We start from the raw sequence: 15272 nt of genomic DNA, 5'->3' as shown, positions 1-15272 counted from the left end.
TTACAAATCCTGCTACGATGTAGGAGACCTCCCTCTTCCAAATTCTTCTAATCACATTCACATCTAAGCATGTAAATTCCTTTAAACCCACTCCAAAATACCTCTTAAAACCATCTCCTTCCTTCTATTTCTAGCATCTCACAAGCTTAGGGTCCTGTGAACTCTTGCTTGGCCTCCTAGTTGATCTTCCACACTGCTGCCACGCAGGCCATTTGAAATGCTCTCTCCCTATGTTTTCATCAAGCCTCAGGGGACTTTGTGTTGCTGTAGCGTTAAGTCCAAACTCCTTACAGTGGTATTCAACAACTCCCGAAACTCAACCTGAATAGATCTTTCAGTTCATCTCATGCTAATCACCTCCATATTGGATTCACATCCTAGGGAATATCAGGAAAGTTCACGGCCTCTTACTTTGTTTATGCTGCTCACTGAGTCCTGCTCTTACTTATGCCTTCTCTATCAGAATCTGAATAATTCTGTATCTGCTTCTTTACTGAAATGATCAAGTCGCTTTACTGCTGTGGCTGACAATACACTTCAAGATACCGCTCCTTACAATCCTCAACTCCTGATGAACAGATATTCTATATAAGCTTGGTAAGTAAAATTATTAAATTTGGGGAGTAATCAAGAGGTTTTCAACTCAGAAAAACTATATAGTTTTACCTCAAAACTCTGTCTAGTTATGTCAATTTTAAATAGTTTTAGCCATGCCTACCCCCACCAAATTTGATATTAAAACTCATTAAACAGAGTCCCATTAGACCCCCTTGGCAATACCTTTTTATATTAAAGCTAGGAATTAATATTTCCTTCACCTTTATGTTTATTAAAACTTCATTGTGAAAATACTTTTTTTGTTACCTGCTTAATGAACATGTTATCACCAAACCAAGACAGCAACTCAAAATTTCTTTCTACTGATTTATTCCCAAATATATGTGTGCATATATAATCTCATATATACTTCATATATGAAAAATACATAAATTCTTAAGTGTTCATAAAAATGAAATAAAAAAATAAAAATGTATGTAACTGAAAACTGTCCTGGCAGGTTAATATTAATTAATAAGACAGTGTGATACACCCACCAGAATTTATGAACCTTTATAATACTAATGAATTAGACATTATAAAGCATACATACTAGTACAAATATTTATTTGCATATACTACAGAAAAGTAAATTGGACCAATTTTAGTTTTTTCATATTTAGAGAAAATATCTTGGAAACTCTAATATATGATATAAACAAATCTACAATAAGATACTCCATAATACTTCTGTTTTGTCTTATCTGTATGCATAAAAACAGCATGTTTGTGAATATGTTAGTATTTACAGTTCTGAGAAGCATAGCAATAACATTCGCCACAATTTTAAGTGAAAATAAGAAATCAAATAAATATTTCTTATTGATAAAAGGCCAAATATTTAAAAATATTTAAGAATATTATTTATTTATTTATTTGTCTATTTATTGAATTTATTGGGGTGACACTTGTTAACAAAATTATACTGGTTTCAGGTGCACAATTCTACAACACATTATCTGGAGACTGTATTGTGTGTTTACAACCCCAAGTCAAGTCTCCATTCAACACCATTTATTGCTCAATAGCATCCTTCACCTCCCGCCACTTCTGTCCTTCCATGCAATCACCCCACTGTTTATTAAGGAAGATACTTTACAGAATATATTATAAATTGGTTACTTTTCAAAAGATACTAAAGTTAATGCTTACATAAAGGCTTATACATTAATTTGAACTCTTTGAGGCACTACTGGTTACTTTAAAGGAAAGATCTGCAAGACTCCTTACCCTCCACACACATACACTGAAATATGATGATGGTTTTCTTTCAAACATGTAAAGACACGAAAATACTCACTATGCCTTTGTTGGGACAATTTTCTTAGTATATCATTGTACAAGTTAAAAGTTATGTAAGTTAAAAGTTAAGTTAGGAAAAGATTCTCAAAGATGATAATATCTTATGACCTTCAAGAATGATTAGATGTTTTCAAGGCCAAGAAAAGATGATAGAATAAATTATAACTAAAGAAAAACCATGTCTAATTATAAACATTGTGAATTGTATTTAGCTATAAACATATGAGAGATTCTTATCCCAGTGCCACATTATATCTTTTCTTATTGAAAATAGAGTAATAGCCCTTATCCTCTTATCTGTGGAGAATACATATGTTCCAAAACCCCAGATGGGAGCAATAATACCAAACCCAATACATACTATGGTTTTTTCTTATACCTTCTCCTTAATCAATTTCTTCTGCTCTACTAGAAATGTTGCAGCAGCTTCTTCAGTGACAAGTACTGCTTCCAGTATTCTTTATAAACCTACTAGAGGCCCAGCGCATGAATTCGTGCACGGTGGGGTCCCTCGGCCTGGCTGGCAGTTATGGTCGATCAGGGCCATCTAGCCCAGTCTCAATCAGGGCCCAGGGCTGGTCCAAGGGACTGTGGGAGGTTGGCTGGTGGGGCCAGCTGAGGGGAGGGACCACAGGAGGTTGTGCAGCTGTGGAGGTTGGCTGTGGGAGCGCACTGACCACCGGGGTAGCCGGGGGGGATGAACCGTGGGAGGTTGGCTGGCCACAGGAGGTTGGCTGTGGGAGCACACTGACCAGAAGGGGGAAGCTGTGTTGAGTGTCTGCCCCTGGTGGTCTGCACGTCATAGCGACCTGTTGTAACGGTCGCTTAGGCTTGTATCTAGTCTAATAAAAGAAAAACATGCAAATTGACTGTACCTTTGCTATGCCTTAAGCCATACCTACCAGCCAATAAGAGTGACTGTATGCAAATTAACCCAACCAAGATGGCGGCCAGCAGCCACAGAGCTGAAGCCAGCAGGAAGCTTGCTTGCTCCAGTGATAGAGGAAACCAGCCTGCTGTGGCCTGGCTGTCAGTTCCACTCAAAGCAACAAAGTTGCAATTATAGAAAGTAAATAAATCCCAGAATAAAAAGAAAAAAAGGAGAGGCGGGGAGCTTCCATCGCCCATGGGCTTGGCCATCCTGAAAACGGCCCTCAGCCCCTCACCCAGACTGGCCAGACACCCCAGTGGGGACCCCCACCCTGAAGGGGATGTGACCAGACTGAAAACAGCCATCAGCCCCTCACCCAGGCTGGCCAGGCAACCCAGTGAAGATTCCCACCCTGTAGGGGGTGTGACCAGTGTACAAACACCCAGGCAGGCCAGGCACCCCCACGGGACTCCCACCCTGATCCGGGACACCCTTCAGGGCAAACCAGCCGGCCCCCACCTGTGCTCCAGGCCTCTATCCTATATAATAAAAGGGTAATACAGAAACTGACCCTAACAGCAGAACGACTGGGAATGACTGGTCACTATGACACCCACGGACCACCAGGGGGCAGACGCTCAATGCAGGAGCTGTCCCCAGGTGGTCAGGGGGCTCTCACAGCAGGAGTACTGCTCAGGCTGAAACACACCCAAGGGCACAAATTTTGGTGCACCAGGCCTCTAGTATATAGATTCCTGAATCTGTGTAACCATCCTCTTCTTCAGTAAATGGCGTGGTGTCACTAGTTTCAGAGGGTCTGTTGCTGAGGTCTCTGTATAAGCTCACAGCTTTCTGATGCAGTTCCTTGCCATCAATAGGTACACGTTTTCTGTTCATATCTTCTAGCCACAACTATAATGCCTTTTCCAACTTAACTAAAAACTCATCACACACTGTGGCCTTAACTTTTGCAATTGAGGTGTGACAGGAAAACTAGCAAAAAATTATTTTTCCTTCTTCAGAATTTTATGAATAGATGCTCTTAGCTACCTCAGCATGATACACTTTTTCCTAATTAAGTGAGGTGCTATCACCTTTTTACTTAAATAAAGCAATTTATAGCTTCTATTGGGAATACTTGGATTGTGGGCATCACTACTCTTATGCTTTTGAAACATTACCAAGTAAAATAAGGGTGATTTTAACACAATAACTGCAGTATTGAGACAGCTCATGTGGTTTCTAAGCGACTAAGGCTCAGAGAGGTATACAGTGTGGAAACGCTGGACGAAGGGTCAATTTGTGTTCTTGGATAGTTACTCAGAACAACCTATAATTTTACCATTGTGAATTGTTTAGTTCTGGAATTTTCCATTTAATATTTTCAGACAGCAGCTGACCATGGGTAACAGGAACCTCAGAAAGCAAAACAGGAATGAGGGTGAGATACTGTACTTAAATTAGTACAATCAAGGTGTTCAGGCTCACAGGTACCAATCACCTTTGTGGAATTCTCTGGCATCATAAAGTACTTAACATTTGGTTATTTGACAGGATAGATCACAATAGTTGTATAAATTAAGTTTAATTTTCAAAATTAATGTTTGTAAATTAAATTTAATCACACTAAGATCATGAAGTAAATTTTCCTACTTGTATTTAGCATCACAGTATGTAGAAATATTTTGCATGATTAATCTGTATAAAATGTAAGAAAAATAAGCAGGTCAAATGAATAAGGAACTAGAGCAATAATAAATAGTACTTTCTAAAAGTGCCATAGAGATATAAATTATTCTTGTTGTTGATACTATTATTAGATAGCTAGTGCTTTTCACATGCTTCTCTTTTGATCTTCACAGCAACTGTGTGAATTTGTTAGTAATCTGGTATTTCCCTGTGTTATAGAAAACTGATAACAGACAAGTATCTTGCCGAAGGTAATACAATTCTTAAGAGACAGTGCTAAAGCTTGAATATAGGTCCTTCCATATATCATTTCAAAATAACTAGAGTAGAATTTCTCATCTGGTAAGCAAATTTCTTCTTTGAGATGGGTGACAGCACAAGAAAGATTTAGAAAATGAAGTTCTAATTCATCTCACCAAATAAGTGGCTTTTTCAAGCCTAAATTTCTCCATGCTTTAGTTTCTTCGTCTGTAAAAATGACACTTTGAACTAATCTCTAAACTTTCATCAAGTACAAATGCGTTATTATCATTCTAGGATTTATCATGATAAAAATGTGTAAATAACCACTAACAAAAGTGTATGTACAGAAACCAAAGTATTTTAAAATTGCTAATTAGGAAATCCCATGCATATTCATATAGCAATGCTCCCTAATGTAAATGATAATCATGGAAGAAAAAAATGAAGAGACTAGAAAGGAATAGCTTTAATTCTTTTAATTATTTAAGTTAGCCCCAACCAGATTTTAGATTGTTAAAAATTATTTAAAACATCTAAATATATTTTACTTCTCTTACATCAAAATATAGTGATAATGCTACTTGCATGTATCATACATGAATTATACCCACATTCTTAACATAATAATTGTCACTTAAGGTAAGAATTTTGAGAACTATAAAGCCATGAAAACCACAGAACCACACTCTAAACAGAGTAATCTATTAAAATGTATGACAGAGGATTTCTATTTATAGCCTATAAAATGTAAATAATATCTGAATTGAATTAATACTTTTTCCTATATAATGCCTTTGAAATTTACTTGGTGATCTCTGTATATTCAATTGTGTATCTCTTATCAAACTCTCCTCATAAAAGCATGAATATGCAACACAGTTAATATAATTAAGTACTCAACCATAATAGTTTCATTAACACCCATTAATGTGAAGGACTAGAACATTTGACTATGAAATGAACAAAACAAATATTGGACCTTTTTGAGAATTTTCTAAACAGAATGTTATTTCTCTAGTCAAATGGTCTGTTTTAATTCAAAGTGCTCTTTTATTTTATAAAATTTATCAATCTGTACCATTTTATCAACGAATACAGCTCTTAGACCTCTACCCCACCAAAAGTATCACTAGGAAAACTAAAGTACCACAAGAACACAAAGGATCAGACAATTCTTAAGACAAAGAAGTAATGACACAGATCACCCCAAACAACATTTTATCTAAATTTGCTGCCATTTTGAAAACAAAAGTAGGTCAGATATTTTTTGAGCTTGAAATATGCTCAATTGTGGAATATCAGAAAACTGACATGGCAGACTACTAGGGGATTACTCAATATCCATTTTCGATTTGTTTTACTCTTGGCGAAAGCCCTATGCTCACCTTAAAAAGAAACTGCACTTCCACTCTTTCAGATATGGGAAAATATGTGGCATCTTTTGGTGGAATAAAATAATAGAAAAAGTTGCTAAGTGCAACATCTATAAAATGTTCAAAATGAATGGCAATCTTAAATAAAATGTGCCTTTTGTTTCTTGTCCTTCTCCTTTTCCAGCCAGAACATGGTGACTGGCACTCCAGTGACCATTTGCAAACACGAAAATGAAGGTCATACATAAGGACAACAGAAAAGTTGAGTAATATTGAAACCATACCAGCTTCCAGCCCATGTCTAGATGAGTCATGTTAGGAAAAAAAAAATGTATCTTTAAAATTTTTGACCAAACTCAACTGATAACTGATACACTTGCCTAAATTTTGTTTATCATTCTTTTTTTTTTTTAAACAAGGGATTATTTAAAGCCTTCACTGCTCTACCACCAATCGATGTGAATGCTTTGGACTTACTACTTTAGCAAAGTTTCCCCCCCCTAAACTCTCTACTTCGCACATGTTGATAAGTCATAACCCTCATTCATGGAATAGACAGAACTTAAGCACAGAATCCATCACATTTACATACACCTACCCTTTAAAAAAAAAAGGAATTTTAAAACATCTGTCATTTTATTGAACATAAAATACTTTTATACATTTTCTCAAAAATAACCTTACATAAAACAATCATACCACTAGAGGATTGTTTTCATTTTCAAAACCAGTGAGTGTTTTACAGACAATCTGTGATGAAGAATTATTTTTAAATACAATGTTATAGGCCACTTTTTTATTAAATACTAGAGGCCTGGTGCACAAAATTAGTGCACTGGGGTGGGGGGGTGAGGGAGTGAGTGGGGGGGAGTCCCCTCAGCCCAGCCTGTACCCTCTTCAATCTGGGACCCCTTGGGGGATGTCCGACTGCTGGTTTAGGCCCAATCCTAGCGTGAGGCGACCAGGCACCCATCCCTCTCACAATCCTGGACTGTTGGCTCCTAATTACTCGCCTGCCTGCATGCCTGATTGCCACTAACTGTCTCGTCACCCCTCACTGCCTCCCCCACTGACCTGGTCGCCCCACACAGCCTGCTGTTCAGTCATTTCGTCGTCCCTCACTAACCCCCCTGCCATCCTGGTCACCCCACTCAGCCTGTTTGGTTGTCCATTCGATTGTTTTGGATGTGATGGCCCCTGGCTCTTTATTATATAGATACCTCTCTCAACAAGTACTTGAGCTTACATTTGGATGTTGCAACAAACATCAAATTTCTATAAAGGTTTCCAAAAAGCATTCTCCCTTTTCCTTGCTTTCTGAATACTGAAAACAATACAGGTAGGGTGTATGTGAAATAATGAAAAAGCAATACTGACTATATCAACATAACAAAAGGAAGATTTCAGAGCAACAAAAGTTATCATAGGCAGAAAGGGACACTATATAATGATAAAAAAGAGCCAATCCAACAAGATATATAGATATATCTCCACCCTAAATGTGCCCTGGTATACCAAACAGCAAAGCTTCAAACTATGTGAAAATCAGAACTAAAAAGAGATATTGAAAAATCCACAATTATAATTGAAGACTTCAAAATTCCATTCTCAAAAATCGATAAAACAACTAGGCAAAAAAATAAGCAAGGACACAGAAAAACTCAATCAATAGACTCTAAATGACATTGTAGAATACTCAACACAAAATAGTAGAATACATATTCTTCTTAAAGAGCCGTAGAACACACACAATGATACGACTACTGATAGGTCTTGGAATATATAATAAACATTAACAAATTTAAAACAATTAAAATCATGCAGAATGTGTTCTCTGATGAAATGAAATCAAACTAGAAACCAATAAAAGAAAGATATCAGGAAAATCTTTGAACACTTGTAACAATACACATCTAAATAATAAAAAAGTCAAAGAAGAAGATTCAAGATAAAAAAATACAACATATCAAAATTAGTAGGATACAGATAAAGCAGTACTTAGGGGAAAATACAGAGTAATAAATGCATATATTAGAAAAAAATGGCACAAAGATCATCTAAGCTACCACCTCAGGAACCTAGAAAAACATGAGCAAAATAAATTCCAAACAAGCACAAGGAAGACATAATATAGATAAGAGCAGAAATCAATGAAATAAAAAAGAACCAGAAAATTCAGTGAAACAAAAGCTTGTTCTTTGATATGACCATTACAACTGGCAAACTTTAGCAGACTAACCAAAAAATGGCACGAATTACCTTTATTAATAATGAAACAACACATATCAATCACTGGAGACCCTATATACATGAATAGGACAAAAGAAAACACGAACAACTTCAAAGATATAAAGTTGACAATTTAGATGAAGTAGACATCCCTCAAAAAAGACAAATAACGCAATATAAAATAATTTAAATAGCTCCGTAACTATTAAATAATTTGAATTTATAAGTTAAAAGCTCCCAGAAAATGAATTTCCAGTCCTAGATGGTTTCATTTGAGAACTCTACCGATAGTTAATGAATTAACAATTCTACACAATCTCTTCAACAGGAGAGGGAATACTTCTTAATTCATTTTATAAAGCTAACATTACCTTGATAAGAAAACCATCCACAGTTGAATGCCACTCATGAATACACACACACACACACACACACACACACATATATACACACACACTTAACAAAATATATTAGCAATTAGAATTCACATATGTATATGCTATGTGCCATAACAAAGAAGGGCTTTTTCCAATGAGAGTTCAAGTAGAATTATCACTTCATTAGCTGAATTTTTAAAGTGATTTCTTCTTGATACATGGTGGAAATAAACAAATCTCTCAAGCATTTTTCCTGAAATTCAGTAAGTAAAATATAAGCAGTCCTTACTGCAGCTAAGCTTAAGATGTGCTTGAAATTTTTGACAGATCATGAATGTGGAGAAAACATTTAATGATGCATAAAAGAGAATTGATAATATTTCTAGCGAAAGACAGACGGAAAGAGTTATTAGCCAAAATTTTATGCAAAAGTAGAAAAATATCATTAATGTTCAAAGCTAGAAGTCAAATAGTGTTCTTAAGTATTAACAAAGGTCATATCCCATTTGAAATAGCCAGTTTTTCATATAAGAGGCAAATAAAAAGTTGGCAAGCTGTTTAAGAAAAAATCCTGCTTATTCTGTTGTTACATAGACTCTACAGAGGAAGGAGGGCTGGCAAATTACTATTCCTAATATCACTGGCCTCCAGAAACGATGCACTAAGAAGAAAGCGGTATTCCTGCCCAAAACTTTATAATTATGAGAAAACATCAGAAAAACTCAAATCGAGAGATATTCTATAAAATAACTGTCCTATGTTATTTATAAGTGTCATTGTCATGAGACACAAAAGACTGAGAGACTGTTCTAAAGAAATAAAATAAAGGTGCATAGTTAGTGCACGATTAGTGATTTCCTTTTGCTATAATAGAAAATTTGGGGACAGTTGACACCTGAATAAAGTTTATAAACAGGGCTGGCTTCTGAGCCTTGAAACCTGTGCAGTCATTGAGCCCCACATACAAAAGGATCAAAACTTGGGGTTAAATGTCCTTCACTAATCATCTTGAATTATTAGTAACTTTATTTCTGCATTTGTTTGGTGAGTTCTGATGGGATGACAAAGTATGTGTAGCCCCTGAGCTTAAAAAAAAGTTGTCATTTTTTTTTGGCAAATGCTGTAACAGGTAAAATTTTAATATTTTGGGGAATTTGATTAAAAGATATACAGAATTCTTAATTCTTGCAATATGTCAAATAACAAAAATCCTATCTAGCTCACCTCTGAATATTATTCATTTTATAACCCATGTTTATAGAGTTGCAAATATAAACTTATGAAAAACACAAGTTATTTAAAAATGTCTAACACCAATTCTTTTAAAGTAGTAACTGGAAACAACGTAAGGAGTTTTAAATTTTTTCCTTCTCATACATTGGCCAAAATGCTGATTTAGGCAGTTTTTTTGTTTTGTTCTGCTTTTCATGAAAGAGATTAAACATACATGCACACACAAAAACATGGATTCCTTATTATAAAAAAACTAGTATGTCTGTCTTCATAGACAAAATGAAACTCTACTATGCTATCTCTGTCCTAAAGTTCCCATTCAGGGGTCCCTTAGTTAAGCTCCAAACTAGCTTTTAATTCTACAAAAAGTACATTTAAATTCTAAAGCTAACACCTCCTTATAGAGGCAATCATTGTCAATATTTACATTTTAATAAATATCAAACAAACGAGTACAACTATTATTACTGTGTTGTTGTTTTCACTGTTAATCCTTACCTGAAGATATTGTTTCCATTAATCTTTAGAGAGGGTGGAAGGGAAGGTTGGAGGGAGGGTGAGGAGGAGGGAGAGAAAGAGAGAGAGAGAAAGAAACATGGACTTGAGAGAGAGAAGACTCGTATTGGTTGCCTCCAGAAAGCACCCAGACCAGGGCTGGGATCACACCTGCAAACAAACCTGAGGTATGTGCCTTTGACCTGGAATCCAACCTGTGACCTATCACTTAATTTAGATTTGAACCTCAGTCTAAAACCATTCATGGTAGTTTTGAGAATTTTAAAATGCATCATTACTGACTTTATATAAATACATTAAACAGTCTAAGTTAAAAATCAATCTCCAACTTAAATAGTGGTAAGTAAGGGACATTTCTGCTTGCTTTCAGATTGAAAACCAGGTTACTATCCAAAGTTAGTTCGCCATATCAGGAAGAGCTAGAAAATAGTTGTGGGGCTTCTGGTAACCTATTCTCATAAGCAGAGGAAGATCAAATGAATCTCTGTACAGTCTGCAACAAATCAGTTTTAACAGCAGTAGAGGGAGAAAAATGGACAGCAGCTCATACCTCCACGGGCTGCAAATACCCCGGTGCAGGGTCAGTAGATTAAAATAGCATTCTCATTGGCCAACTGGGGCCTAGCAAGAGAAGTGTGGGCCAAGCTAATAAGTTTGGCACATTTGGAATTCATTGGAGGCAAATAGAAGGGGAAATTTCCAGAAACAGAAAGCATACGATGGTTATTTAATGCAATCTTTAAAATACCCTTACTGGGATGTTTAATTTTGTGACAATTCTCTGAGATCCAGGGATCCATCTTACAAATAGTACTGGGACCCTTCATGTTAACATAGTTTTCTCTTATTTTCCATTCCTCTTCTCCTCCCCTGCACTACCTTCTTTTTCAAAAAAAGTATGTAATGTAGACTCACCATCCTTCATATTCACGTGGTTGTTTTTCCACATGCATTTCTCATAAATACAGTCTTCAACATGTTCATTATGAAAACCTAATTTATAATTTTGAGTATATGACTTACAGAAGAATCCCTTCATGTACTCATTTATTCACTCATTTTCTAGTTAATTCACCCATTCAATCATAGGATGTATACATTTATAGTTGAAAATTCAAGTCAAATTCCAAAATAAATTTTATAGCCTTAAATACAGGCACTTGTGAAATTAATGGCATATATTAGGCTAATCTAACCTTCATCTCTTGGGATTTGAATCTCTATTGCCTTTTTTCCAACCTTTAAGATGTTCTATAACAATAACAGAGAAGCTGTTGCTATAGAGTTTTCTTTGGAAGGTAAAACGAGAGGCCATGTAAATGTAAAGTTCATTTACACAGCTGTGGTTTTCTATTGTTTCTGTGGACCACTCTAAGACACCATCAAGATGTAAAGTGAGACTGTAAGACTCTCAAACCTTGAAGCTGGAAGGCTTCATAGAACACAAAGAAAGGAAATTAAAGGATGAACTGATATATTGTATTGTACTTTCAGAGTCTGGCAAAATCTTAAAGGTCTGAGACTATTCTCTCACTATACATTTGAGCCAAAAAGCAAATTAATATGTAAAAAATTAATGCATATCCACTTCTGCAATATCAAAGCAAGTTATTTTTCAAATGTATTATTCTAATATAATTCTTTAATACAGTTTTTTCATGTGGCTCTAATATTCGTTTCCTGTTGGATAAAAAACTCAAATTATTATTATTAATTCTGAAAAAATATCATAAAGTATTACATGGTTTCATTGAATCAGATTTAGGCATTAAGTATAAATTTTACCACTGAAACCAAAGGACAGAAAACCTGCCAAATTACTTAAACAATTACTTGCCCAACTTAAAATTTCATAGGAATTTAATTAATCCTATACAAACCAGATTAAAGTAATAGTATCCATAATATTCGATTTAGTTTATTTTTAACCTTAGTTGTAATATAAAACCTTAAGCTCTATTTTATGACAGTTGATACCACTGAATAAATTGTGGCATACATCATGCTGTTATTAGCTAAAGGAAATACCAATGACATCATTTAGTCATTATAAGAGATAAACTCGCCTATTAAGCAACAATAATAACAATGTTTTATATTTTTACTGGCTGACATATCAAATAAGTTGCACGGAACATTTTCTTCTAAAAAATACATTATACTTAAAATATTTGAACTTATCATACCTCTCCAAATATGTGTAATGTTAAAAAAGTTTGATAATTCCTATGACTTATAAGCCACATTTTCTATCCTGATGTGTTTTTAATAAATAAGAACAGACAAAATATGCAAATTTAAAGTTATACAAATCTGGAAATGACATAATATTCACATAATTTTGTATGAAAGTAAACTATCTGACAACACAGATACATTCAAAATAATTTTTAATTACACTTTATTAATTTCAGAGATGGAGATATATATATATATATACATATATATATATAAACATCAATGATAGAGAATCATTGATCGGCTGCCTAGTGCACACCCACTACTAGAGGTTGATCCCACAAACCGGGCATGTGCCCTGACTGGGAATCGAACTGTGACCTCCTGGTTCATGGGTCGATGCTCAACCCCTGAGGCACACCAGCCGGGCTATTCAAAATAATTTTAAAAACAGTAAAATAATTTCTGTATGTTCTCCAGAGAAAGACATTTTAATAAAATGTGTTATCTATCGTCCTTAATTGCATGTGTGTGTGTATGTGTGTGTGTATCATGTAATCCCTATAAGAATTAGGTCATTTCACCTGCCAAATTTAGCCACTCAGGTTATTCTTATACTTGGGGTAAAAATATGCTAGAAACTATAGCAACGTAGGTGGAGGGTGTGTTATGTAGCATTTTGGTCTCAACTTGAATTCAAAGCTTAGCTTTCCCACATGCTAGCTGTGGGCCCATACAAAATATATTAGCCTGTTTCCTCATTTCTACAACAAATAACAAATACAATGTTTTCATAGAGGTGATGTGAACATTAACAAGGAAATATAGACGCAAATACAGGTGTCCAGGGCCTTCTCAATATATGTTAATATTTTCATTACGAATGATTTTTCCATTTCAGTAAATTAATATATAAACAGACTAAGGTTTGTTTATTCCTAGTAATATATTTTACTTCTTTTCAAATACATTTGCTGAAAATAAAATATAATGTAATCCTAAATCATATCTGGCAAAGTGTATTTGTGGTAGGCTTAGCATTATAGTAACAACCAGATGTTGAATTATACAGATCAAAATCCATTCTTTTTCTGCTGTGGCAGACCACTCCACTGTGTAACGTTAAATACTTATAAACAGTGGTTCTCAACCTGTGGGCCACGACCCCTTTGGGGGTCAAACGACCCTTTCACCAGGGTCACCTAAGACCATCAGAAAACACATATTTTCGATGGTCTTAGGAACTGAGACACCGCTCCTCTATCCGTCTCCAGGCGGGTCTGCCCACATGCAGTACCCAAATATGAGTACCCAGCATGATGACATCATCCCACCAACCCCATCACATACACCCCATACAAATGCAGGTGTACGTGACAGGGTTGGTGCCATAATGTACTTATGCAGACCAGTCACACATGTGTAGAGAGCAGCTACTGTGTAGAAAGCAGCTGCTGTGTTGAAAGCAGCAGAATTGGAGGTAAAACGACACTTCATGAATTATAATTACTGGGTAAATGTAAAATCATGTAAAGAAAATATAGTGAGGATTTTTTACAGTATGGTTTTACCTCAGTAATAATAGGAGGAATTGAGAAACCTCAATGTGTTATTTGTTGTAAGGTTCTATCAGCCGAATCTATGAAGCCGAACAAACTAAAATGCCATTTAGATAACAAGCATCCGAGCTTTGCAGGCAAGGATACCAACTATTTTAGAAGTAAAGCTGATGGACTCAAGAAAGCCAGACTTGACACTGGTGGCAAGTACCACAAACAAAACGTAGCAGCCATCGAAGCTTCATATTTGGTGGCACTCGGAATCGCCAGAACTATGAAACGTCACACCATTGCTGAGGATTTACTATTGCCAGCAGCCAAAGACATTGTTCAAGTTACGATCGGAGACAAATTTGTTATGAAATTGAGTGCAATTTCCTTATCTAATGATATTGTCCACAGAAGAATGGATGACATGTCTACTGATATTCTTGATTAGGTAATCCAGGAAATTAAATCTGCTCCACTTCCAATATTTAGTATCCAGCTTGACGAATCTACAGATGTTGCAAACTGTTCACAGTTACTGGATTATGTGAGGTATATTAATGACGGTGACTTTAAAGATGCGTTTCTTTTTTGCAAACCTCTTGAAACGACAAATACTGCACATGATGTATTTGACACAGTGGGTTCATTTCTGAAAGAGCATAAGATCTCTTGGGAAAAGGTTTGTGGTGTTTGCACTGATGGTGCTCTAGCTATGCTAGGATGTCGATCTGGATTTCAACGTTTGGTACTGAATGAGTCACCAAAAGTCATCGGAACTCACTCTATGATTCATTGGCAAATATTAACAACGAAGACGCTGCCACAAAAGTTACAAGAAGTAATGAAAAGTGTCATAAGTTGTGTCAAGTGTGTAAAGGTGAGCATTTTAAACAGTCGACTGTTTTCGCAACTGTGCAATGAATTGGATGCGCCGAACAATGCTCTGCTATTTCACACTGAAGTGAGATGGTTGTCGAGAGGAAACTTTTTAAAACGGGTTTTTGAGCTTTGTGATGAACTCAAAACGTTTTTTAATCAGAAAGCAAGACCGCAGTTCGAAGCACTTTTCAGCGATAAAAGTGAACTGCAGAAAATAGCTTACTTGGTTGACATC

General features: G+C 35.7%; 2 protein-coding genes across 2 annotated transcripts in view; one reads left to right on the top strand and one right to left on the bottom strand.

The window, feature by feature from the left end:
* Positions 1-15272, bottom strand: part of LOC102757166 (adhesion G protein-coupled receptor L3-like) — a 361454-nt gene that overhangs the window by 154460 nt on the left and 191722 nt on the right. The gene's annotated exons all lie outside the window — the stretch shown is intronic.
* Positions 13840-15272, top strand: LOC107184318 (protein ZBED8-like; the record flags this gene model as incomplete). The annotated part of the gene is given in 2 exon segments (XM_015568853.1): positions 13840-14003; positions 14144-15272. Coding segments are annotated over 2 exon segments (1293 nt in total), but the record flags the coding sequence as incomplete, so codon positions are not given.

Source organism: Myotis davidii, unplaced genomic scaffold (genome assembly GCF_000327345.1).
Source record: "Myotis davidii unplaced genomic scaffold, ASM32734v1 scaffold704, whole genome shotgun sequence".
Classification (NCBI taxonomy): domain Eukaryota; kingdom Metazoa; phylum Chordata; class Mammalia; order Chiroptera; family Vespertilionidae; genus Myotis; species Myotis davidii.
This window is presented reverse-complemented; position numbering and strand designations above follow the sequence as displayed.